The 26,993-nt window shown below is 45.5% G+C and overlaps 1 protein-coding gene across 2 annotated transcripts in view; it reads right to left on the bottom strand.

Annotated features, from left to right (window-relative positions):
- LOC147454546 (AMSH-like ubiquitin thioesterase 3) overlaps positions 1–26,993 on the bottom strand; it is an 80,258-nt gene that overhangs the window by 36,271 nt on the left and 16,994 nt on the right. For both annotated transcript variants that reach the window (XM_086516460.1, XM_086516459.1), the window contains exons 3-5: positions 711–786; positions 459–632; positions 304–377 (exon numbers count right to left, since the gene is read on the bottom strand). In XM_086516460.1, the coding sequence (XP_086372586.1) occupies positions 304–377; positions 459–632; positions 711–786 (324 nt within the window). The remainder of the gene's footprint in view (positions 1–303; positions 378–458; positions 633–710; positions 787–26,993) is intronic.

Genomic DNA, 26,993 nt, shown 5'->3' with positions numbered 1-26,993 from the left:
GGGCCATGGTCTTTCCCGATTCCTCGAAAGAAAGTCGGCTCCCCTTGGAATCTCAGTTGGTTTTGAAAATAAAACTTGACTTACATTCCACCAATTCTCTTAACACCACCTCGAAACATTCCAATTGATTCACTTAGTAGTCTTAACATTCGGGGCATGAACCCAGGTAGCAACTAAGAATATTTGGGTAAACATACGCTTTAGTACAAAACAGAACCCTTTTAACTAAAAAAATTTAGCCGGTTCATGTAACAGGAGGTACATACATTGTCGCAAACCAGGCCAGAGAGTAACGAGTCTTACAAATTTTTCAAGTGGTCCTCCAACGGATACGGCTTCCTTGAGTAAGCCTGCATCATTCCACTTGGTTGGCCAATCTATCAAGACAGTACCAAATTAAGTAACACAGAGGTACATAATGCATGAGTGGCGATGGTGATAGTTACAAAAAGGTTTACCTGACCATTGAAATGTGTGGAACCTTGAAATTTTGACCCCAGAGGCCACTCATATTGTTTCATTGCGTCAGTCTCCTGCCCAGAGACACCAACAACTAGACTATTCAACCTCGCAAGCTCCTTTTGAGCTTCTGGTTTCAGTTTTTCGAGTTCTGATAATGCCTGTCCTAGCCTCTGCGCTACCAACACAAGTTGTAGAACCTCTTTTCTTCCAATTTTCTAAATGAGCTATAAATTACAGGTAGAGCTCACCTTAATATATTCATTTTTAAGCTTTGTAGATGATGTTCGATAATCACGATGCTCTGGGATGGTTTCACCAACAAGACTGTGCCACATAGAACAAATGATTAATAGATATCTTAGAACCACACAGTATCAGTTGCTAACAGTATTCTATACAATGGAGTTACACACAGCAGTTTTTAATGGCTGGCTCTCTCTCTCTCTCTCTCTCTCTCTCTCTCTCTGAAGCTGCTACTGCTGCACGCCCCCTCTGCTGCCTGCTGTTACGCGCCCCTCGCGCCTGCTGTTGCTGCTGCACCTGCACACTGCTGGCTGCCCTACTGCTGCTCGCTGCCCACACCAGCACCTGCTGCCAGCCACCGTTCCCACCCTCCCTCCCGCAGCCTGCGCCACCCTCTGCTGTCCTTCGGTGCCAGCAAACCCCAACCCTCTACTCCCCCCCCCCCCCCCCCCCCCCCAAAACACACACGCGCGCGCGCGGACACACACTTCCTTTATGAGGATACCACATTGAAGCAGTCAAGTAGGCATAATAACGCATGTTGAGCTTGGGAAACAATTTGTCTTTGCCCTTCATCTTCTTTAACCTTGCCTTTTCGAACTGCAAAAAAACCCAATCACCAGGTGAAAACAACAATTGACGTCAATGACAATCAGCGGCCTTTTTCTGCTTTGCCCGAGTCTTCTCCAAGGCAAGCTTGATTTTCTTATACATTTCATCCATGTTCTCTACATATCGGTCTGCTTCAAATATCTTGTCCTTTGTGTGCAAAACAGGAGGAACCGTTTTGCCACGCTCAACAATTTCAAACGGTGCCTTGCCTATTGACGAATGCACCGTATTGTTGTATGCATACTCAAGCATGGGTAAATATTGTTCCCACTTGCCTTATTATCTAAGACACATGGCATTTAAGACGATCTAGGATAGTAGAACTAGCCTCTTCTAGCTGTCCATCAGTTTTGTGAATGAAATGAGGAGGAAAACTTGAGCATAGTGCCCATGTTTTGAAACAAGCCTCTCCGAAACAAGCTTGTCATACGAGGATCACAATCACCGACAATAGATCGTGGCATACCATGGTACTTAAACACATTGTATATGAACAACCATGCCATCTAATCAAATTTTATCTCCTTTCTGACAAGAATAAAATGAGCTTGTTTCCATATACTATCAGTCCATGTTGGCATTCTTGGAAGATCAAAGATAAAATCCATAGTGTAACCGGCTTGGACACTCCAAGCGAGAAATCAATAGCAACACAAATTCATAATCACTGAACTTTAATGCAGAAAGAGAGAGAGAGAGAGAGAGAGAGAGAGAGAGAGTCGCGCGGCCTGGTGTAGTTCCATGCCCAGAGGTATCGGCCCCAAAGACTGGCGCCCCTTTCGGTATTTCTTTTATATTAATGCTTCATCAAAGTACAACTCCCACGAGTGATTGCTCTGAGACTCTGCGTCCAGATGCTGTGAAAAGAAAGCCCCCTTGTGTCACTTATAAACATTACAAGGGATGCCAAAAGCAGAGCCCCAAAAGCTTCAAACTCAAAAGCAATAATCCCCAGAAGCAACTCGCTCAAAATCTACCAATAAAAGCAGTCAATGTTATTTGCAAAAATCCATATAGCCTGCCACGTCAGCAGCTTTCAACGTATTGTCTGCCACGTCAGCATGCCAACGCAAATTGCAAAATTCGCTATTGCTGTCACGCGGCACTCTGCCACGTCAACCTGTCCGTACAGTTATGTCCACGTCAGTAGGGGCTGATGTTTACAGGGTCGTGCAGAGTCATCAGTTTGTGACATAACCTCCTCTTGAAAGAATTGTAATCGTTCTCGATTACGCCAGCAAAACAGACAGAGGCCATAAACCAATTCAGTAGACACTGACTCGAAGTACCAACGCACTAGACACGACACATCTAGCACTTGTACAAAGACGACAGTCACATCACAAGACATCCCATAACAAATCAATCACAGAAAAATTCATTCCAAATCTCAGACCATGACTACCAACCAATGTATTTAGTAATCGCATCTGGATCCATCCCAGACCTCACTAATGCTGAATTAACTAATCCTTATTGCGAACATGTCTATAGAGATTTATGAGACCGAAATGCTTCAGTCACTTCGTCTTTCAGTTCCTGCACTCAAACAAGTCAAATGAGAGAGTATATAATTCGGCATTTGTGACCTTATTCAATCGAGGTAATCTATTGACAAAGGAGCGAAGTGACTCCCCTCTTGTGCAAACCCGCTACACCAGATTCAACCTTGCTGAGTTCGGGGTTCTATCAGAGTAGACGGCTAAACTGAATGCTTCAAGGTAAAGTTCCAAAATCTGAAAAGTATCTGCTAGGTACTCCTCCTCCATCCACTTCGCATCTAATGCCGGATAGTTCTTGAATTTAACCAAGAACCGCCAAATCACTTTACCTACCATCTTTCTTTCCTTGTGTGCCAAAATCTGTTCACGAACGAGTATCTCCTCGCTCTCTTCCACTTCGGGTTGATCATCAGGCTCCGCATCAACTGGCACCTCACCTCTAAAAGGTTTCAAGAGACTCACAGAAATGCATTGTAAATCTTCCAAGCATCGGGCAACTTGACTCGAAAGGAGACATCATTTATCTTTTCTTTAATCTGGAAAGGGCCATAATACCTCATGCTAAGCTTTAATAAAAGCTGCTCCTTCCCCTTTCGTTTTCTTAGGCGTGCCTTCTCAAAACGTAAGAGCACCCAATCGTCTTCCTTTAACTTTAAATCTCGTCGATAACAATATGCTGCCTTCTTATGTCATTCTTGAGATTTCTCTAAAGCCTCTCGGACCTTGGCAAAAGCAGTGTCCAAGTTCCTCGTGTACTGGTCGGCTTTAAAAAATCTTATTCTACGTCTAGGGAATGTTCTGCTCTGTAACAGACTTGGACACTCCAAGTCGAGAATCTACCGCGACAGCACAAATAAACACTTCAAAACAGTTCACAGATCACAATTGATTCGACACTGGCCCGGCGGAGTTCCGTGCCTAGAGATATTGGCCCCAAAGACTGGCGCCCCTATTAATCTATGTTCAAAGTACAAGTGGGTAGCCTGGACTCACTCTCAGACTCTGCGTCTAGATGCCCTGAGAAGTGAGAGCCCATCTACCTATTTAAAGGTTTACAAGGGATGCTAAAAGCAGAGCCAAAAAGCTGAAGATCAAAAGCTCTTAAGAAAAAGCAACTCTCTCACTTGCTTGGTAAAAATAAAGCAATGTCGTTAATAAAATAAAGCTCTTTCTCTCTCTTGCTAATAGCGTGGAATAAAGCAACCATTAGCGTAGGATTTCAGCCAGCCTTTGCGTAGAAAAAGCAAAGCCAAAAGCTGCCCCCAGCTTTCCATAAAACACGGACGTCCGTACACAGTGCCACATGGCATCCCTTCCGCGAAATGTGGGCATGTCCGTACTGCCAGCCACGTCAGCTTGCAATTTGCAATTTTCCCGGGCGGGCAGAGGGTGTGTGAGGCCGCCACGTCACTGTTTGTGACATACCCCCTCTTGAAAGCATTGTAATCGCCCTCAATTACGCTGCAAAACAGACAGAAGCCATAAATTGCCTTAGCAGACACTGACTGTTAGTACCTACGCCCTAGGAACACACATCTATAGCACATGTACCAATCGACAGTCACATCACTAGACATCACAGGGCATCACATGACAAATCACATTCTACATTCATTCAGATCTTAGACCATGATTTATCGGCAATGTAGTTAGCAATCGCATCTAGATCCACTCAGGAACCTCATAGATGCCCGATTGACTAACGTCTATTGCAACCATGTCTATTCGAGATCGTTCAGACCAAAATGCTGTAGTCATTTCTTCTATCAGTTCCTGCACTTAAACAAGTCAAGGACAAGTCAGTTTCATATTTTCCGGAATTCCATTTCATAAAGTCATCTAGCAGAATATTGTCAGCTCTCAGTATCTTTGAAGCTCAAAGAGACATCAGTGACTCTAGTTATTCAAAAATCGAGGTATTTGTTGCCAAAGGAGCGCAGTAACTCCCCTCTTGTGCAAACCCACTGCACCAGATCTCCGGCCAATCTGAATTCTGGGTTCCATTTGGAATAGACTATGCTAAACCAAAAGCTTCAAGGTAAAGATTCACATTCTGAGGAATATCTGCTAGGTCTTCCTCCTCCATTCGCTTCGCATCCATTGCGAAGTAGGTCTTGAATTTAACCAAGAACCGTCCATTTGCTTTACCTTCTTTCTTTCTTTCTGTGCAAATTTCTATCATGGAACGAATCTGAATTCTGGGTTCCATTTGGAATAGACTATGCTAAACCAAAAGCTTCAAGGTAAAGATTCACATTCTGAGGAATATCTGCTAGGTCTTCCTCCTCCATTCGCTTCGCATCCATTGCGAAGTAGGTCTTGAATTTAACCAAGAACCGTCCATTTGCTTTACCTTCTTTCTTTCTTTCTGTGCAAATTTCTATTATGGAACGAGTATCTACTCGTTTTCGTCCAATTCGGGTTGCACCTCTAGCTTCCCATCATCGAGCACAACGCCTTCAAAAGGCTTTAAGAGACTCACATGAAAAACATTGTGAATCCTCCAAGTATTCTAGCAGCTTCAATCCAAGGAGATATCATTTATCTTTTTGAAAAATCTGAAAAGGTCCACACTATCTCATGCTAAGCTTTCAAAGAAGCCGCTCCTTTCCCTTTTTTCCTTTCTCGAGCGTGCCTTCCCATAATGTAAGAGCACCCAATCATTCTCCTTTAATTTCAAATCGCGACAATGGCGATCTGCTGCCTTTTTTAGTCTTTCCTGAAATTTCTGCAAAGCCTTCCAAACCAAGTCCCTCGTGAACTGGTCGGCTTCAAAGAAAAATCTTATCTTTCGTGCTAAGGAAGGGTGGAACCTTCGTAGCAAGTATAAGAATCTCAAATGGCACCTTCCCCATCAATGAGTTAAGCGTATTCTATAGGCATATTCCACCAAAGGTAAAAACCTTTCCCAGGTAGTCTTCTGATCCAACAAATCGAGTACCACGGAATTAGCAATCTCTGATTGCCCATCAATCTGCGAGTGGAACGATAACAAGAAATGCAACCACGTGCCTATGTTCTCTCAAATAGCCGTCCGAAACCAACTCGTAAACCTAGGGTCCCTATCGGAGACAATCGTCTCAGGCATGCCATTGTAATCTAAAGACTTGGGCAAATAAACAATCGTGCCCACGCTGTGTTCTCGAGAGATGAAATCCATTGCAATACTTTCCCAGGGGCGGGTGGGTATGGATGAAAGGCTATAACAATTCCTGTGCTTTATGCATGTCAAACTTGACCTTCGGGCATACCAAGCAACTACGCACAAACTCGTCCACATCCTTCTTGAATCTCGGCCAAAAGAAGTATCTCTCTACCCCTTTCAAGGTGGTAGCAATGCTGCGATAACCCGTAAAAGGCAGACAGTGTGTCACGTGACACATCCCAACCCTATGTGTCCATGGACAAGCTACACCACAGCAGGGTTCAGTCAGTTCAGTCAAGTCTAGATTAGAAGTGATCTGTTCAGTCAGTTCAGTTCAGTCAAATCTAGATTAAAAGTGATCTGGCACTTTTGTGACTCTATTCGTAGACCGTGCATGCCCAGTCACTTAGCATAGATGCATATCCTCCGGTTGCACACAGCATGATTATCGGAATTCCCATCAGAATCCATTAGCATCAGTTAGGGGATTTTCCAGTGCATTTAGCCTATTTTCCTATTTTTGGTTATTTTCACTTATTATTTTTAAGTGACTTTCCAACAAAAGTAGGTAGGGCAATTTTGCTAAGTTAATATATAAGCAAACCGAAGTTAGCACTTTCTGGCAGAAGAGGCAGCAGGAGCTTCCCGCTCAACAGCCAACTTCTCAGCAGTACCCCCCTCAACAGTAAACCCTCGCCATCCACTCCTTCCCTTTGGCGTTTTCCTCCCAGCAAGCCATTGCCTACAAGTCCTCTTGCCTGGCGTTTCCTAACCTCAGCAGATACATCCCAGCCAACGTTTTTCAGCCTCGACAAAAACGCCAGCATCACTTGCAGATTCAGCGTTTTTCAGCCTTCACTAACGCTAGGCATCCACAGTAGAACCTCAACATTTGAAGCGTTTTTACAGCAAGATTGCAGGCCATTGAAAACGCTGCCCTATCTTGCAGATTTGCAGCTTTTCCAGCCAGCAACATCAGCGTTTTTTACCATCAGCAGGACCCCCGAAAACTCAATCATTTTCAGCCATTAAAAACAGCAAGAAACAGTCATTTCCAGCCACCAAGAAGACCACCGAATTCAGCCATAGAAGATCACAGATTTCAGCCTTAACCGTCGTCATCACCGTCGTCGTCATCGGCATAGTCCAACTTGCATCAGTCCATTGCATACGCATTGTACACCTTTGTGCAATCTAAGTAGACCACTCTCGCCGACAAGAGTGGGGCCTTCGGAGGAGGGTTTTACAATCTCTCGGTGTCGTATCTCTTCTCTCTCCTTCTCTCAGTCTCATTCACTTGCACACACAATATCCACTCACTTTGTTCGTGATCATAGCACTCTCCATAAGACGGAAAGCTCTCTCTTTCCCTAAGAACTAAAAGGACCTTGAGCAATAAAGATCACTAATCTTGAGAAAATACAACATTCATTCCGCTGCACCTTACATTGGTATCAGAGCTTTGGAAGTGTTCTGCATTACTCAAGGAAAGAACCACAAGAACCACAAGAATTTTTTTTGCTTGTTGCAATCGCACGAACCCAAGTTTACTTGGGCGTGGTGATTCCTAATCGTGTTTTGTTGAAGAGTGACAGGAATCCCAAGAAAGAAGAGCTTCTCCAGCCTCCCCGTGTGTCTCTTTTCACTTCATTGAGAGCGGACCGTGCACTTAGCGGCTGGCCAATCGACGTGAGGAGGGAAAAAGCAACCTTGGTGTGAGCGCAGGGCCGCCAAGGGGTGCGCCCGCAGAAAGGAGTAGAACTCAGGTGAAGAGAAGATCCTTCTCCAACGCGATTTGCAAGCGAAAGAAAACCTCAAGAACCCAAGAACCCAAGACCCTCAAGACTCAAGAACCTCAAGAACCCTAGATTCTCACGAATCAAGGACCTCAAGAACCTCAAGACCCTCAAGTACCCAAGTTCCTCGCGAGCTTAAGACCCCAAGATCATAGTGCATGGTCGTCACCCGAAGCGGAATGGATACTTCGCATACAGGTGATGAGCATGAGAGAGGCGACGGAGACTCGTCCCCACACGGAGATGATTTCTTCAACCCTCCCCCTTCGCCATCTACGCCAGACCCTCTGGAGGCAATGATGAAGCAGATGATGGCCATGATGGATAGACAGGAAGACAAGCCCCTTGCTTTAGAACGCGAGCGCGACGCAAGAAAAGAAAGAAAAGAACTAAGGAAGGAGGAAGCGGCAGCACAAAACGCAGCATTGGAGGCCGATAGTGCCGCTCATAGATTGGCCTTGGAGGCCAAGCGTGAAGCTCGACGAGAGCTACGCACTCAAGAATTGATTGCCCAAGTCCTAGCCTCGAAGACCGAACCACTCAAAGATCGTGGGAGTTCGTCAAGTGGCGCAAGCTACAACGCGGATTCCAACCATCCAGTCACAGAAAAGTTGACTTTTAGTAAGTATGACGGTAAGATGGATGCTACTGTTATTCATTCTTGGTTGCATCATTTTAATGCTTATTTTGCGACAACTAAGAAAATAGGCAATAGCAAAGTTTTGACGGCAGCTATGTACCTTGCCGGTGATGCCATAAATTGGTACCAGGCATGGCAAGAGGCACAGTTAGCCGCGCACCTAGAGGCAGCCGACGATTTCACGCCCCTCTTTTTTAGTTGGGCTGATTTCCAAGACAAGCTCAAGGCGCGGTTTATGCCACCTCAGTACCTCGCACGATTGAAGGACGATTGGCGAGCTCTCAAGCAAAATGGTATGCCGGTTATGTCTTTTTTTAATCGTGTTTTGCAGCTAGGTACCCAATTACGCATGTTGGATGATGAGCGCAAAGAGGCTTTTCTCTTTGGATTGGACGAGTATATCAAGTACGCTGTCGAGGTATTCGATCCAATCGATCTCAACAAGGCGGTAGCGATTGCTCTCGCACAAGAGATGAAGCACAACAAGGGAAAGCCTAAGGAGAACAAGACTTCCACAAGTACCTCGCAGACTTCTCAGAACCCTCAGAACGGTAAGAACGGTAAGAATGGTAAGAATGATAACTCTTCTAACCAATCTTCCAACAGTCTCTCATCAAAGAATTCTTCCAATGAATCTAAGGGTAAGGCTAACACAACTGCTAAACCTAAGCTTACTCCAGATGAAAAGCTAGCACAAGGAATTGTAGAAGGATACATCACGTCAGAAGAACAAAGCACTTATTCTAAGGAAGGTCGTTGTTTTCATTGTCACATTAAGGGTCACATAAAAAGAACATGTCCTAAGCTTGAATCGAATGACTCTAAAGAACCCACAGCACCTACTACATCTATCAATGCAATGACTGATAACACGATTGTGCCCAAAGTTTCTCAGGACCCTCCCATTGATGATTCTCTCATTAAATGTTATGGTTGTACGTCGAGGCACCGTTTTGTCAAATTGTTTGACCTAGGTAGTATGTATGATGTGATCAGTTCCTCTCTTGTTGAGAGAGCCCACCTCGAAGTTAGGGGGAGATCTCCTATCAAGATCTCTGGCTTTCGTCCTGGCATGGACGCTCTCATCACGAAGGAGTGCCTTGATGTGTTGTTTGCAATTCAACAGACTGCCTTCACTAGAAGATTTGTTGTTTCTCCTCTCTCAGGATGTGATATGATTTTAAGCATTAAATGGTTTCGTGAACTGAACCCTCTCATTGATTGGGAGGCTAGCACTTTAAGTCTCAATGCCAAAGTGATTCTCCTACTGTCATTCATGGAGCGGACATTGTTCCTTCTCCATCTCTCATTGCTAATATGCAAGACAAGATTGAAAGGATTCGGGATAAGGAGATTCTCTCCGTCTCTTTTTCTCCATAGCATGATACACAGGATTTGCATGATTATGAGAAGCATGATGATTTGAAGGATAATGATTTGCATGATGATTTGCATGACAATGACAAGCGTGATGATTTACATGGAGCGGACATTGTTCCTTCTCCATCTCTCATTGCTAATATGCAGGACAAGATTGAAAGGATTCGGGATAAGGAGATTCTCTCCGTCTCTTTTTCTCCATAGCATGATACACAGGATTTGCATTATTATGAGAAGCATGATGATTTGAAGGATAATGATTTGCATGATGATTTGGATGACAATGACAAGCGTGATGATTTACATGATCAAGATGTGATTTCTCACAAGCATGATGAGTTGCATGAAGAAGATGTGATTGTTCACAAGGATAATGTGTTAGTTGATGCTTTTTCTAGCGAAGCTAACCTCGTTGTAGATTCGATCAATCACCAAGAATCGATCTTGGCTTTCGAGTCGAGGTCCACAGATCCCCCACAAGAAGATTCGATAGATCCCAAAGAAGCGATCTTGTCTCTCGAGCCTTGGTCCAAAGAGCCCTCACAGGAAGTATTATGTGTTCGCATGATTGATACGCACGCATTGTTCGAGTGTTTCATTCGTGAAGGTTTCCTGTATTTTAGTCAACATCGTTATGTGATCCCTTTTCCTAGGCATGACATACTGTATGTTGAGCACGTTTCTATCATGATGAGCACGAATGTATGCGGATTGTTCATGAAAAACTGAAAAGTTTGTATGTCAGGAAGTCACATTCCATGTCTCTTCCTTGGCATGACACAGTTTCCGAAAGAGCACATGATAGTATGAGCAACAAGCATGGGCATTTCCATTGTGATTTGCCACAGTTGATTGATTTTGATCAAACAGAAAAGATTCGATCTCATTGTTTGCATGTGTTTGATGAACGGGTTGTCACTCCGTCTCTATGTTCATCTACATTGCATACACAGTCTTTAGAGAAGACAAGATTTTTTTCCTTCACTTTACATGGAATGGGTATGTTCATGGTTTTGCGTTGGAGATGGTTTCAGGAATTTTCACCCATGGAGATTCTTGAAGAAGAAAGAAGCAGGACTCTAGACGAAGTTGAAGCAAGGAAGGAGCCACAGAAGACTTTGTGTCGCTTTCGGCGCGGCCCAAAGAAGCAAGCGTTGCAGACCTTTATGAAGTTCAAGTACCGCTCAACCCACACAGCAGAGTCGGCCAACGAAGAGTCCCTTCCAGGATTCAGAATGCTGTTGGTGATCTCCCTCGACGCCATACAGTTCGGTACCAGTACCTCACTTTGAAAAGGAGGGGATGTCACGTGACACATCCCAACCCTATGAGTCCGTGGACAAGCTACACCACAACAGGGTTCAGTCAGTTCAGTCAAGTCTAGATTAGAAGTGATCTGGCACTTTTGTGACTCTATTCGTAGACTGTGCATGCCGAGTCACTTAGCATAGATGCATATCCTCCGGTTGCACACAGCATGATTATCGGAATTCCCATCAGAATCCATTAGCATCAGTTAGGGGATTTTCCAGTGCATTTAGCCTATTTTCCTATTTTTGGTTATTTTCACTTATTATTTTTAAGTGACTTTCCAACAAAAGTAGGTAGGGCAATTTTGCTAAGTTAATATATAAGCAAACCGAAGTTAGCACTCTCTGGCAGAAGAGGCAGCAGGAGCTTCCCGCTCAACAGCCAACTTCTCAGCAGTGCCCCCCTCAGCAGTAGACCCTCGCCATCCACTTCTTCCCTTTGGCGTTTTCCTCCCAGCAAGCCATCACCTACAAGTCCTCTTGCCTGGCGTTTCCCAACCTCAACAGATACATCCCAGCCAGCGTTTTTCAGCCTTGACAAAAACGCCAGCATCACTTGCAGATTCAGCGTTTTTCAGCCTTCACTAACGCTAGGCATCCACAGTAGAACCTCAACATTTGTAGCGTTTTTACAGCAAGATTGCAGGCCATTGAAAACGCTGCCCTATCTTGCAGATTTGCAGCTTTTCCAGCCAGCAACATCAGCGTTTTTTACCATCAGCAGGACCCCTGAAAACTCAGTCATTTTCAGCCATTAAAAACAGCAAGAAACGGTCATTTCCAGCCACCAAGAAGATCACCGAATTCAGCCATAGAAGATCACAGATTTCAGCCTTAACCGTCGTCGTCATCGGCATAGTCCAACTTGCATCAGTCCATTGCATACGCATTGTACACCTTTGTGCAATCTAAGTAGACCACTCTCGCCGACGAGAGTGGGGCCTTCGGAGGAGGGTTTTACAATCTCTCGGTGTCGTATCTCTTCTCTCTCCTTCTCTCAGTCTCATTCACTTGCACACACAATATCCACTCGCTTTGTTCATGATCATAGCACTCTCCATAAGACGGAAAGCTCTCTCTTTCCCTAAGAACTAAAAGGAACCTTGAGCAATAAAGATCACTAATCTTGAGAAAATACAACATTCATTCCCCTGCACCTTACACAGTGGCATTCGGTTAGAACCTTTTCCTCAACGGCTGTGTAACGCACAACATGGTTTTCTTCATCAAGTAGCCATCCCGAATGGAATAATCCGCTACTATCTCCCTTTTCTGTATTCAATTGAATACATCTGCAAAATCTATTCTGTGGCGTACTGACCGACAATATCCTCAAAGTTCCTATGATGTATCGCGGAAATAGCCACAATCAACGGCTTTCAGGTGAAAGTATTTGCCACCAATTTCTTTTGTCCCTACACATGGACAATCCGGAAGTAAACTGTGACAAGATGTTTGCCCACCGCATTTGCTTTTTTTCCGAAAGCTGCTTCCGTGACAAGAAGTAGCATAAACTCCCATCATCTGTGAAAACCATAAAATCGGCTCCGAGTAGGTAATGTCGCCACTGAATAAGAGCATGGATAGCCACCAAAATCTCTTTCTCACATATCTGTACTGTCAATCCCGGCCTTGAAAACAATCGGCTCTCATAGGCAATGACATTGGCCTTCTTGCATTAAGACCGCATCCAGACTACGACCACTAGCATCACAATATACTTCAAATGACTTCTGCAAATCCAACAAAGTCAAAACTAGTCCCATAGTCAATTTCTCTTTCAATGTCTGAAGGGCAGTCACTTCTGTGGGTCCCCACGAGAAAGGGACTCCTTTCTGTGTCAAGATATGCAAAGAGAAAGCAACCTCTGCAAACTTTCAAATGAACCGCCTGTAGTATAAACACAGTCCCAAGACGCTTCTAGCTTCATGGACATTCTTCAAATCGGGCCGATCACAGATAGTCTCTATCTTAGCCGGATCCATCTGCACTCCTGCTACTGACACAATGTGTCCCAAAAAGTGTATCTCTGGTAGGAAAAATTCACTTTTCTTCGCATTAACACTAACTTGTGATCTCGTAATGCCTGAAAGACTTGAAGCAGATGATTTCTATGTTCTGCCTCATCCTTGGAGAAAACAATGATGTCGTCAAAGAAAGTGCCAACAAATAGTCCATACTCTCGAAAATCCTGTCCATCATCCGGTTAAATGTCGCAGGAGCATTGGTTAAGCCAAAAGGCATCACCAAAAACTCAAATAACCCAAAAGTTGTCCGAAGGGCTGTCTTGTAGACGTCTTCCGGTGTGATTCGGATATGATGATATCCACTCTTCAAATCAATCCTTCTAAAACACAAGGATCCCTGTAATCTGTCGAGTATATCATCAATCCTAGGAATCGGAAATCTGTTCTTGATGGTGATTTTGTTGAGAGCTCTGTAATCGATGCACATTCTCCCAGATCCGTCTTTCTTCAAAACCAACAACATTGGAGAGCAATACCGCGAAGTACTAGGTTAGAGAAGACCCTTTTCCAAGAGGTCTTTCACTTGGTTCATAATCTCTTCGTTCTGGGCTCGGCTCACACAGTAGGTGGCCGGTTTGGTGGTGTGCTTCCTAGTATCAGATCTATAGTATGATCTTCAGGACGAGCGGATGGTAACTCGTCTGGCAGGCCCTCTGAAAAGCAATCGGCATTAGTGTGGAGAAAATCTTGGCGTTCTTTTATTCAGGTAAAAACATATTTGACCTTCATCCATCGTTCAGTGAGTAAAGAAACTGAAGTTCATCAAGTACAATCTCTGAGCCCTTCATTTGTCAAAGTCGCTTTCTCGGTCCGGTAGTCAACCACAGCGTTATTCTTGTGGTACCAAGGGATTTCGAGTAGAACGTCACAACCTTCCAAGGCAATTACGTAAAACTCCTTGTGCCCTAAACACCCCTGTCATTGCAAATGAAGTTTGCCAATGCTCGTTGTGATGGCAACATCCCGTCCGGCTGCCACTTGAACTACCTCCGCCTGTGGCCTCAACCTATCGGACGTAATTTCAAATCGAGCCGCCAATTCTAAAGAAGTTGGCCTTGGCTCCTTCAAAAGAGCTTCCTGATCTTTCCCTTTGCCCTAAAAATGGCAAAGTTTGTACTTTCATTTATTTAATTCGATTCGGGTCCCATGCAATGTGGTACCAGTTCTGCTTTTTATCTGCCTTTTTTGCCACGTCCCTTAGCTGCTTTAGAACTTTCTGGCCTTTCTTCATCCTGTTCTGGCCTTGTTAGGGCACTTCGCGGAGATATGCCCAGTTTCCCCGCATTCAAAACACTTCTCCTCCTTTATGAAGCGAGCCCTCTCTTGAGTAAGCTTGGGTCGCGCATCCTTTTCTTTCTATTCTGGGTTGCTGTTTCTCTTTCTACTTTCATTTTTAGAAGTCTGTTCGGCTCTTTGCGTCATGATCTCATATGTGGGTAGGTCAGACTGCCAGAGTGAATGGCAAAACCCCGTTTCGCATGACTCATCAACTCCTGAATGGAAGCTGACTTTTGTTCTAAGCAGTGATCTCGGATCTCTGAGGTAGACCCAAGGTAAACCGCTCAATCTGTTCCTTGAACGAGATCTTCTTAAATGAAAAGGCGGGTAGAAAAGTGCTCCAGAATCTCTCGCAATAAGCGTCCACTGTATCTTTCTTGGTCATCCGAAGATGGTTCCAAGCAGTTCGTATGTCACGTTCGTACTCTCAAGTCAGCCATGAAGAAATAAAAAGCCTTTTGAATTTCAGCCATTTCACTGGCGATCTCTTGTTTAATAGAAGCGTGGACCACCAAGTTCGAGCATTTCCCTTGAAGTAACAGGCAGCTCTCGGAATCTTAGAGTGCTATGAGTAACGCCCTCCCGCGAAAGCAATGTCAAACTGTTGTACAAAAGACAAAGCCTTCGAAGCATCTCTATAACCAAAAAACGTGTCAAATTTAATTGACTGTCCACCTTCCTTAAACTCTCGGACTTTCTTGCTTTTATCTTCGAGAAAGTCATACCGGTTGGCTTTGTAAAAATTCTTCTTCCTTGACGAGTCCTCAGTAGAACTGTTAACCACGGGGTGGAATTTAGACTTCTTTGCCTTTTTCTTGCCCTTTCCGAAGCGTTGCTTTTTGCTTCGCTTTTTGCCTTTTCTCTTCTTCGCTCGAGTCAGATGAGCTAGAAGAACTGTCAGAAGAAGAAGAAAAAGAAGAAGAAGAACTGGGTACTCCTTCAAATCGAACACGCTTCTTCTGTTTCTTTGCCTTTTCAAATGAAGATTGACAACCCAAATAACTCGGGAAGTCAGCATCTTTCTTTTGCTTTTTTTCGTGCTTTTTATCTTTGGTTTGCGTGTCAAAAAGCTGAGCAATTCGTGCATCAACCACCTCTTCTAATTCTTGCTATGTGTACATCCTAGGAGTAGGAGGTTTCTGGGGTGGTTCTGTGGTCTGCCGCCACTGCGCATGCACCTCCTCGAAAGAGGTCTTGCTCATATATTTTGCAAATTTTGGATCCTTCGCAAAATTAAGCATCATCTTTTTTGCTCGCCAATCAATCGTTGACGCTCCATCTCAGCCTGAGTAGGCCGAGGCGGGCCATACTCCTCGCGTGAATTTTCGTTGTGATCCCTTTCTGCATCTCCGAATGCAAAGGGAGTCGATTGATCTTTGCCTGAAGCCATAAGTGCCGCAGAAAAAAAAATAGGGATCGGATTTCCCATAGAAGAGAAATCGGTTGTGCTCTGATACCATTGTAACAGACTTAGACACTCCAAGTCGAGAATCTACCGCGACGGCACAAATAAACACTTCAAAACAGTTCAGAGATTACAATTGATTCGACACTGGCCCAGCGGAGTTCCGTGCCTAGAGATAATGGCCCCAAAGACTGGCGCCCCTATTAATCTGTGTTCAAAGTACAAGTGGGTAGCCTGGACTCACTCTCAGACTTTGTGTCCAGATGCTTTGAGAAGTGAGAGCCCATCTACCTATTTAAAGGTTTACAAGGGATGATCAAAGCAGAGCCCAAAAGCTGAAAATCAAAAGCTCTTAAGAAAAAACAACTCTCTCACTTGCTTGGTAAAAATAAAGCAATGTCTTTAAAAAAATAATGCTCTTTCTCTCTCTTGCTCATGGCGTGGAATAAAGCAGCCATTAGCGTAGGATTTCAGCCAGCCTTTGCGTAGAAAAAGCAAAGCCAAAAGCTGCCCCCAGCTTTCCGTAAAACGCGGGCGTCCGTACACAATGCCACGTGGCATCCCTTCCGCAAAATCCGGGCCTGTCCATACTGGGCAGCCACGTCACCGTTTGTGACATGCTCTACCAGCTGATTCCCCTTTTCCTTTCTTTCCTTGTGCCCTAGGACCTACGGGTAGCGTCATTCGCTTCCCCTATCCATTGGCACGTCAGTGTCAATCATCGAACCCTAAGATACACTATCATTTGATTCCTCGTTCTGTAAAATCCTCTGATGAACTTGCATTTGGTTCCCTTAGTTCGTCGGAACCCTTTGATTCTCGAGAGTCCGGTGATGAGCTGTCATCCGGTTCCATTGATTCGTTCTCTTCATTGGTAGACTCTTACCTTTTTGAGGTGGATACTATCATGTCCGTCACATAAATCAATGAGCCAGCATGCATTCCAAATCGTTGCTTGGTCATGTCCCATAAGTCTCTCAATGGAGTCAAACTTCTTGTTTAAAGCATAGTCTTGAATCTCTTTAGCAAATTACAGCAAAACCGCTCAATCTGGTATGTCAAATAATCTTCCAAAACGAAGACACTTGCCAACAAGTATCCCAAAACCTCATGCCTGCACACTTCCTTTCAAGTAAGATGCCGCCATTCGCTCCCTGGAAAGTTGTGAAACCCGCTCTCAAGAGAAGGCGACGTCAAACTGTTGTACAAACTCAAGGGCTCGATGGGTGTTCTGATAGCCTGAAAACGTCTTAAACCTGACGGCCAGACTCCCTTCCTTAAACTCCTTGGTTTTCTTGTTAATCTGGTCATTGTCAAAAGAGGAAGAGCTCTCCTCCTCTGAACTGCTAGATGGCCTTCCATGCCTTCTAGACTTTTTCAAAAAAAATCTGCTTCAAACAAATCTCATCTTTGGTGCTTATAAATTTAGGAACCTTCTGAGCACCTTCGAATACTTTATTAGGCACCTTCTGTCACAAGACGGGCACCACGTGCCAATAGAAAAGAACAGACTGAATAGACTTTTAGCACTTCAATAACAACTGAACTGAAAGAGAGAGACGACAGCGACACGGAGTGGCGGAATTCCACCCCAGAGAGTATTGGCCCCAAACCTTGGCGCCCCTTTCGATATTTCTTTATATTGCATCAACACAGTACAAGCCGGAACTCCACGCTCTGCATCTTCTCCAAGAAGCCTGCCAAAGAATCAGCCCTAACCTCATATTTAAAGGCCCTTGGCCTGAAAAGCAGTTACAGTGAAAAGCCTTCAAAACTCAAAAGCTTTTGGTCCAAAAGAAATGCCAAAAGCTGCTAGCATAAATCTTGGAAATCCGTACAGCCTGCCACGTCATCAGCCAACCCAAAACGCGAAAATCCGTACAGCCTGTCACGTCATCAACCAACGTAATTTTCAAAAATCTGCCACGTCATCAACAGCTACGCAATTTCTTTTTTTTCTTTTTTTTTTTGTGGGTCCTGCTTATTTCCTTTATGTCACTTGGGGCGCCATCGGACGGGGTCCCTATAAGTTGGTAGGACTTCTTCTTCTGTTACTTGTTCTTCTTAGGGTTTAGGCCCCTCGGCCGACATCTGCAAGTTGACTTCCTTCTTCAGGGCTTTGACACGTTAGCAGTTTGTGACACCTTCCACGTGTGTTGCTGTAGGCAAACTCCACCGCGGAAAATACTTTTCCCATTAAGGCTTCTAATCTGAAATATTTATTATTTAAAAAATTTGAGAAAAAGATCCTTCTATTGGTTACTGAAACTGCCCATGGGGCTATGACCACCTCTGCTAGAGAGGGCTACAACAAACATAAGGGGGAGACTCTCCCAATGAAAAACAACATGCGTACAATGAGGCTAAATCAAGAGATCGGAGGAGGGAAAAGCCACACAGGTGGGCGGTAGTGCCATCTCAAAACACCTTGGACCATGGTGAGGAAAGGCCCAGGGCGCCAGAGTCGAAGGAAAGCCTCTCTACGCTCGCGCATGCGGTCAGAGCTGCCCGAAGTCTCTCCACATGTAGTCAGAGGAGAAAACAGCTGCTGCCACAGCAGCCAACCTCGCTATATTTGAGGCCGGTTTGGACGGGAAGTAATCCGCATCCGAATGACCTCTAGACAAGCACGAAAGAAGTGACTGTCCCACCCGGGCCCAAGCCGAGCGTGCAACCAGAAGGGCTACATCCTCTGTCCAAGAATTCTCATGTACGAATACATAACAAGGAGGGCTCTGAGTGTCAGCAAACAAATGCACCACAATGTGCCTACAACCCACTGCATCCGGAGGCGTCATGTAACAGACTTGGACACTCCAAGTCAAGAATCAATTGCGATAGCACCAAATAACCACTTCAAAACAATTCACAGATCACAATAGATTTGCACTGGCCCGGCGGAGTTGCCTAGAGATATTGGCCCCAAAGACTGGCGCCCCTTTCGGTATTTCTTTTTGTATTAATCAGTTCAAAGTACAAGAGAGTGGCTCGGGTTTCACTCTGCGCCCAGATGCTCTGAGAAGTGAATGCCCAAACCATTTATTTAAAGTTACAAGGGATGCCCAAAAGCAGAGCCCCTCTCTCTCTCTCATTGCAATTGCGTAGAGAAAAAGCAGGGACTTCCGTATGGCAGGCCGCAAAATGCGCCGCAAATCACGGACTGCCACGTCAGCATTGTTTCCGGCCAGGGATCAGGGTTTGCTGAAATTAGGGTTTCAGCCAGAAATTAGGGTTTGCTGAAAATTAGGGTTTTTGGCAGGTTTTAGGGTTTGCAGGAATTTTAGGGTTTCTGGCAGAAATTAGGGTTTCTGCTGTCCGTAGCCACGTCATTACTTTGTGACATACCCCCCTCTTGAAAGCATTGTAATCGACCGCGATTACGCATGCAAAACCGACAAAAGCCATAAACTGTCTTAGCAGACACTGACTGTTAGTACCTACGTACTAGGAACACACATCTAGCACATGTACCAAATCGACACTCACATCACACGACACATCACCGGACATCACAGGACATCACATGACATTCAACATTCATTCGGATCTTAGAGCATGATTTATCGGCAATGTAGCTAGCAATCACATCTAGGTCCAACCGGGACCTCATCAATGTCCGATTGACTAACCCCTATTGCAACCATGTCTATTCGAGATCAATCAGACCAAAATGCTGCAGTCATTTCGTCTATCAGTTCCTGCACTTAAAGAAGTCAAGAACAAATCAATATCATTATCAGGAATTCCATTTCATAAAGTCATACAGCAGAATACTGTCAGCTCTCAATATCCCTGAAGCTCAAAGAGACATCAGTGACTCTAGTATGTACATCAAGGGCATCTGTTGACAAAGGAGCGGAGTGACTGCCCTATTGTGCATCCCACTGCACCAGATCTCCAACCAAGCTGAATTCTGGGTTCCATTTGGAGTAGACTATGCTAAACCAAAAGCATCAAGGTAAAGCTTCATAATCTGAGGAGTATCTGCTAGGTCCTCCTCCTTCATCCACTTCGCATCTAGTGCAGGATAATTCTTGAACTTAACCAAGAACCGCCTTCGGACTTTACCTTTAGTCTTCGTATCTTTATGTGCCAAAATCTGTTCAGGAACAAGGATCTCCTCGTTTTCTTCCACTTCGGGTTGCTCATCAGGCTCCCCATCATCAGGCACATCATCTTTAAAAGGTTTCAAGAGACTCACATGAAATGCATTGTGAATCCTCCAAGTATCTGGCAGTTTCAATCGGAAGGAGACATCATTTATCTTTTCAGTAATCTGGAAAGGGCCGTAGTATCGCATACTAAGCTTTGGAAAAAGCCTCTCCTTTCCCTTTTTCTTTCTCAAGCGTGCCTTCTCAAAACGTAAGAGCACCCAATCATCCTCCTTCAGTGTCACGTCGCGACGATGGCAATCCGCTGCCTTTTTCTGTCGTTCTTGAAACTTCTGCAAAGTCTTGCGAACCTTGGCAAAAGCCGTATCCAGATCTCGCGTATATTCATCCGCTCAGGAAGGGTGGAACCTTCGCAGCACCTTCAACAATCTCAGATGGCACCTTCCCCGTCGAAGAGTGTATCGCATTATTGTAGGCAAATTCCACCAAAGGTAAGTATCTTTCCCATTGAGTCTTCTGATCTGAGATATAAGACTTCAATAAGTCTAGAACCACTGAATTGGCACTCTCGGATTGCCCGTCAGTCTGCGGGTGGAACGATGACGAGAACTGCAACCGCGTGTCAATGTTCTCCCAAATTCCCTTCCAAAACAAACTCGTAAATCTGGGGTCTCTGTCCGAGACAATCGTCTCAGACATGCCATGTAATCTGGAGATCTGGGCCACAAACAATCTCGCTAAGTGATCCGGCTTGACTGTTTTCTTCACTCGAATGAAATGAGCCTGTTTGCTAAATCTGTCAATAACAATCCAGATACCATCGTGACTACTCTGTGTTCTCGGGAGATCAAAAATGAAATCCATCGCAATACTTTCCCAGGGGCGGGTGGGTATGGGTAAAGGCTGTAACAATCCCTGTGCCTTATGCCTGTCAAACTTGACCTTCTGGCATACCAAGCAACTGCGCACAAATTCTTCCACATCCTTATTGAGTCTCGGCCAAAAGAAGTATCTCTCTACCCCTTTCATGGTGGTAGCAATGCCGCGGTGACCCGTAACACGTGGACAGTGGCATTCACTCATAACCTTTTCCCTCAACGGCTGTGTAACGCACAACATAGTCTTTTTCATCAAGTAGCCTTCCCGAAGGGAGTATCCAGCTACTATCTCCCCATCCCGTATCCGTGTGAAAATATCTGCAAAATCTGTATCTGTGGCATACTGATCGACCATATCCTCAAAGCTCCTATGATGTATCGCGGAAATAGCCAGAACCAACGGCTTCCGAGACAAACCATCTGGCACCACATTCTTCTGTCCCTGCACGTGGGCAATCTGGAGGTGAAACTGTGACAAGATGTTCGCCCACCGCATCTGCTTTTCGAAAGCTGCTTCTATGACAAGAAGTAGCGCAAACTCTGATGGTTTGTGAAGACAATAAAATCCGCTCCAAGTAGGTAATGCCGCCACTCAGTAAGAGCATGGATACCCGCCAATAGCTCTTTCTCATATATCTATGCTGTCATCTCCGGCCTAGAGAACAATCGGCTCTCGTAAGCTATGACATGGCCTTCTTGCATCAAGACCGCACACAGACTACGACCACAAGCATCACAATATACTTCAAATGACTTCTGCAAGTCCGGCAAAGTCAAAACAGGTCATGTAGTCAATTTCTCTTTCAATGTCTGAAAGGCTGTGGGTCCCCACGAGAAAGGGACTCCTTTCTGTGTCAAGATATGCAAAGGGGAAGCAACCTCTGCAAACTTTCGTATGAACCGCCTGTAGTACGAACACAGTCCCAAGAAGCTTCTAACTTCATGGACATTCCTCAAGTCGGGCCAATCACGGATAGTCTCTATCTTGGCCGGATCCATTTGCACTCCTGCTGCTGCTGAGACAATGTGTCCTAAAAAGTGTATATCTGGTAGGAAAAATTCACTTTTCTTTGCATTAATCACTAACTTGTGATCTTGTAATGCCTGAAAGACTTGAAGCAAATGATCTCTGTGTTCTGCCTCATTCTTGTAGAAAACAATGATGTCGTCAAAGAAAGTGCCAACAAATAGCCTGTACTCTCGAAAAATCATGTCCATCATCCGGTTAAATGTCGCAGGAGCATTGGTTAAGCCAAAAGGCATCACCAAAAATTCAAATAACCCAAAAGTCGTCCGAAAAGCTGTCTTGTAGACGTCTCCCGACACTATCCTGATCTGATGATATCCACTCTTGAAGTCAATCCTGCTAAACCACGAGGATCCCTGTAACCTGTCAAGTATATCATCGATCCTAGGAATCGGAAATCTGTTCTTGATGGTGATTTTGTTGAGAGCTCTATAATCGATGCACATTCTCCAAGATCCGTCTTTCTTCAAAACCAACAACTCTGGAGAGCAATACGGTGAACTACTAGGCTGGACAAGACCCTTTTCCAAGAGGTCTTTCACTTGGTTCATAATCTCTTCATTCTGTGCTCGGCTCACACGGTAAGGTGGCCGGTTCGGTGGTGTGCTTCCAGGTATCAGATCAATGGTATGATCTTCAGGACAAGCAGGTGGTAACTCTCCTGGCAGGCCTTCTGAGAAGTAATCTGCGTGAGAGTGTAGAAAATCTTGGCGTTCTTTATCAAGTTTAGATATATTTGTTTTATCCTCATCACTCAACTCTTTCATAAAGATCGAGTAAACAAACAGACTGGATTTCATTAATTTAGAAATGGCCGAAGCCAATACAATTAGGGACAGACTCGCCCTTCAATTTAATATCAAGTACAATGGTTCTGCCCTTCTCTGTAGTCAATGTCGCTTTCCTTGCCCGATAATCGACCACGGCGTTGTTCTTGTGGTACCACGGAATCCCTAAGAGAACATCACAACCCTCCAAAGGCATTATGAAGAAGTTCTCATGCCCTAAATACCCCTGGCAATGCAACCGAAGTTTGCCAATGATAGGTGTAATGGCCATGTCCCTGCCTGATGCCGCTAGAACTGCCTCTGCAAGTGGTCCCATCCGATCGGGAGTGATCTCGAGCCGCATCACCAATTCCGGTGAAATGAAGTTGGCCTTGGCTCCTCCATCAAAGAAGATCAAGGCCTCTTGATCTTTCACTTTGTCCCAAGCTCGGCAAAGTTCTGAACTTTCATCCATGGTGTCGGGATTGATACCCACACAATCTGGAACCAATCTTGTTTTCATCTTGCCTTTTCTTACACGTTCCTCGGCTGGTCTCGAACTCTTAGGCCTTTCGTTGTCCTTGTCGTTTCGATCTTTCTATGCCTTTTTAGGGCACTTCGCGGAGATATGTCCAAGTTCCCCACATCCAAAGCACTTCCCCTCCCTAATGAAGCGAGCTCTCTCCTGAGGAGTAAGCTTGGGTCGTGCATCCTTTTTCTCTGGGTTGCTCTTTCTCTTTCTACTTTCATTTCCAGAAGTCTGTTCAGCTCGTTGTGTCATGACCTCATCTGTGGGGTAGGTCAGACTGCCGGAGTGAATGGCAAAGCCCTGTTTCGCATGACTCATCAACTCCTGAATAGAAGCTGACTTCTGTTCCAAGCAGTGATCTCGGATCTCTGTAGGTAGACCCAAGGTAAACCGCTCAATCTGTTCTCTAAACGAGATCTTCTTGAATGAAGAGGCGGGTAGAAAAGAGCTCCAGAATCTTTCATAGTAAGTATTCACTGTATCGCTCTTGGTCATCCGAAGATGGTTCCAAGCAGCTCGTATATCTTGTTCAAACTCTTGCATCAACCAAGAAGAATAAAAAGCCTCTTCAATTTCAGCCATGTAACCGGCACAGTCTTGCTTAATAGAAGCGTGGACCACCAAGTGCGAGCATTCTCCTTAAAGTAAGAGGCAGCTCTCCGAATCTTGGAGTGCTCTGAATAGCGTCCTCCCGCGAAAGCGATGTCAAACTGTTGTATAAAAGACAAAGCCTTCGAAGCATTTGAGTATCCCGAAAAAGTATCAAACTTGAGCGCGTGGCCACCTTCCTTAAACTCTCGGACTTTCTTGCTTTTATCTTCGAGAAAAGTCATATTGGTTGGCTTTGTAAAAATTCTTCTTGTTCGAATAAAAGTTGTCGTTATCGGAGTCTGAACTTTCTGTAGACGAGTCCTCTGTAGAATTGTCACTCACTGGGCGAGCTTTAGACTTCTTTGCCTTTTTCTTGCCCTTTCCGAAGCGTTGTTTCTTGCTTCGCTTTTTGCTTTTTCTGTTTTCTTCGCTCGAGTCTGAAGAGCTAGAAGAACTGTCAGAAGAAGAAGAAGAAGAAGAAGAAGTACTCCTTCAAATCAGACACGCTTCTTTTGTTTCTTTGCCTTGTCGAATGTCGACTGACGACCCAAATATCCCGAGAAGAGAGTGCCTTTCTTCTGCTTTTCTCCGCGCTTTTTGTCTTTCTTTTGCACATCAAAAAGCTGAGCAATCCGTGTATCCACCACGTCTTCCACCTTCTCCGTATATTTCTTAGAGAAAGGAGGTTTCTTGAGAGCGGGTTCGGGTGTGGTGTTGTGGTTCTCTGCCACTCCATCTGCACTTCCTCCAAAGAGGTCTGGCTCATATATTTTTCCATCTTCGGGTCCTTAGCAAAATTGAGCATCATCTTTGTTGCATCGCCAATCAATTGACAACGCTCCATCTCTCGCCGCTCCGCCTGAGTAGGCCGAGGCGGGCCATACTCTCTGCCAGAATCTTCGTTGTGATCCCTGCCCGCATCTCCAGATGTAGAGGAAGTTGACTGATCCTTGCCTGAAGCCATAGGTGCCGCGGAAAAATAATTTGGGGATCGGATTTCTCGTAGAAGAGAAATCGGTCGTGCTCTGATACCACTGTAACAAACTTGGACACTCCAAGTCAAGAATCAATCGCGACAGCACCAAATAACCACTTCAAAACAATTCACAGATCACAATAAATTTGCACTGGCCTGGCGGAGTTCCGTGCCTAGAGATATTGGCCCCAAAGATTGGCCCCCCTTTTGGTATTTCTTTTTGTATTAATCAGTTCAAAGTACAAGAGAGTGGCTCGGGTTTCACTCTCAGACTCTGCATCTAGATGCTCTGAGAACTAAATGCCCAAACCACTTATTTAAAGTTACAAGGGATGCCCAAAAGCAGAGCCCCAAAAGCCTGAAACCAAAAGCTCTTTTCCTCTCTCATAGCTTGTGAAAGCAAAAATATTCTCTCTCTTTCTCATTGCAATTGCGTAGAGAAAAAGCAGGGACTTCCGTAGGGCTGGCTGCAAAACGCGCCGCAAATCACGGGCTGCCACTTCAGCATTGTTTCCGGCCAAGGATTAGGGTTTGCTGAAATTAGGATTTCAGCCAGAAATTAGGGTTTGCTGAAAATTAGGGTTTCTAGCAGGTTTTAGGGTTTGCAGGAATTTTAGGGTTTCTGGCAGAAATTAGGGTTTCTGCTAACCGTAGCCACGTCATCACTTTGTGACACGTCACGTTGAACTTGGCCAGAGGCCAAAGTGTCTGCACCTGCTGCCAACCGTCAGCTGTCTCATCGTTGGTCTCAGTCTAGGTACCAGCCTGTGCGTCCAGTGTGGCTGGCTGCTGGGCATGCTCAGCCTTGGTAGGCTACGCCTACGCTGTGGGTCGAGGTCTCCTGCGAGGACAGGCCTTAGCCAAATGGCCCATCTGTCTGCAAATAAAACACTGATTCGGGAGGCCCGAATACTCCACGCTCTGACGGAACCAACCCCCACTCACCCTAGGAGTAGGATGACCATCGGGAGAGAGTGGGTGTTCTGAACCAGAACACGTACTGTGGGGAAGCCGGCCGCCTTGGCAGCTACAAAAGCTGTCGTGCGAGGTGTCTCTAGGACAGTCCAATCTCTAAGCCTCTCCTGGACAAAAGTGGCAGGTACTCCCTCCTCAAACCGGGAAAGCAGACGGAGATGGGCACGTCTGCCTCCTCTACCAGAACATCTGTAGCTAGATCGAAACCATACCTCCACTATCAAAAGTAGGCTTGAACTGCTCTGATGGCCAAGGGACTCGTCGCGATGACCTTGGATGCCATCCTCTCTAAGCCGCGTCCGAGGAACTGAACATCCAAGATCTTGCCCACCTTGGCGAGGAGGCGGGCCTGGAGAAGATCGCGCACCTCTCCTTTGTTGGATCTGGTGCCACGAATCTTGCAGATGACGGAAGTCACCTGCAGGCGTTTCACCTTTGCTGTGAGGCTCGCTTGCTTTGTCGGCGAGAGAGCAAGTCGGATGGTGGGCTCTATAGGGTCGGGTGAGGGGGCTTCCTGAGAGTCCCTTTGAGGTAGAGCATGAGTCTCCATCAGTGTCCGCTGCCATGAAGAAAGGGCGAAATGTCAATGACAAGCGGTGGCCCTCGAGCGCGACAGAGATGCTGACAAAATCAGCCGAGCCAAACCGGGGGGGGGGGGGGGGGGGGGGGGCAGTGCGGAAAAGACGCGAGTACGAGGCTGAGGGGGGGGCGGGCTGAGGCGCGGCGGGAGGAGGGGCTGAGATGCGGCGGGCTCGGGCGGCAATGTCTCATGAGGGCTGGGTGCGCGCTGTGGCTGATGCACGCTGGTACTAAATGCAGGCAACGGGCAGGCAGGACAAGGCAGGGCAGGCAGCGTGAGGGAGGCGGGCTGCTGAGTGCAGGCAGCCGGCGGGCAGTGCGAGGGAGGGTTTTTTTTTGGGGGGGGAGGGAGTGATGGCGAGGGAGGGGGGGTGCAGAGCGTGCGCAGGGGAGAAGGGTGAGGGCAGCAATGAGCGTGGTTTCTTCACCTCGAAATATAAAATTTCAGCCAATCCAAAACCATTTAATTGGCTATCTCACCTTGTCCATCTGTCTGCGGGTGGAACGAGGACGAGCACTGCAACCACATGCCAATCTTCTTCTTGATTGCCCTCCAAAACAACCTGGGATCTCTGTCCAACACAATGGACTCAGGCATGCCATATATTCGGAAAATCTGTGAGACGAACAATTTTGAAAAAAGATCAGGCTTGACTGTTTTCTTTACCGGAATGAAGTGGACCTGTTTACTGAATCTGTCAATGACCATCCAAATGCCATCATGCCCACTTTGAGTCTTAGGAGACCAAAGATGAAATC

The sequence above is a fragment of the Adiantum capillus-veneris genome, chromosome 7 (assembly GCF_014529385.1).
Source record: "Adiantum capillus-veneris isolate H3 chromosome 7, ASM1452938v2, whole genome shotgun sequence".
NCBI classification, from domain to species: domain Eukaryota; kingdom Viridiplantae; phylum Streptophyta; class Polypodiopsida; order Polypodiales; family Pteridaceae; genus Adiantum; species Adiantum capillus-veneris.
The sequence above is the reverse complement of the archived record's forward strand: the minus strand, read 5'-3'. Positions and strand labels throughout refer to the sequence as shown.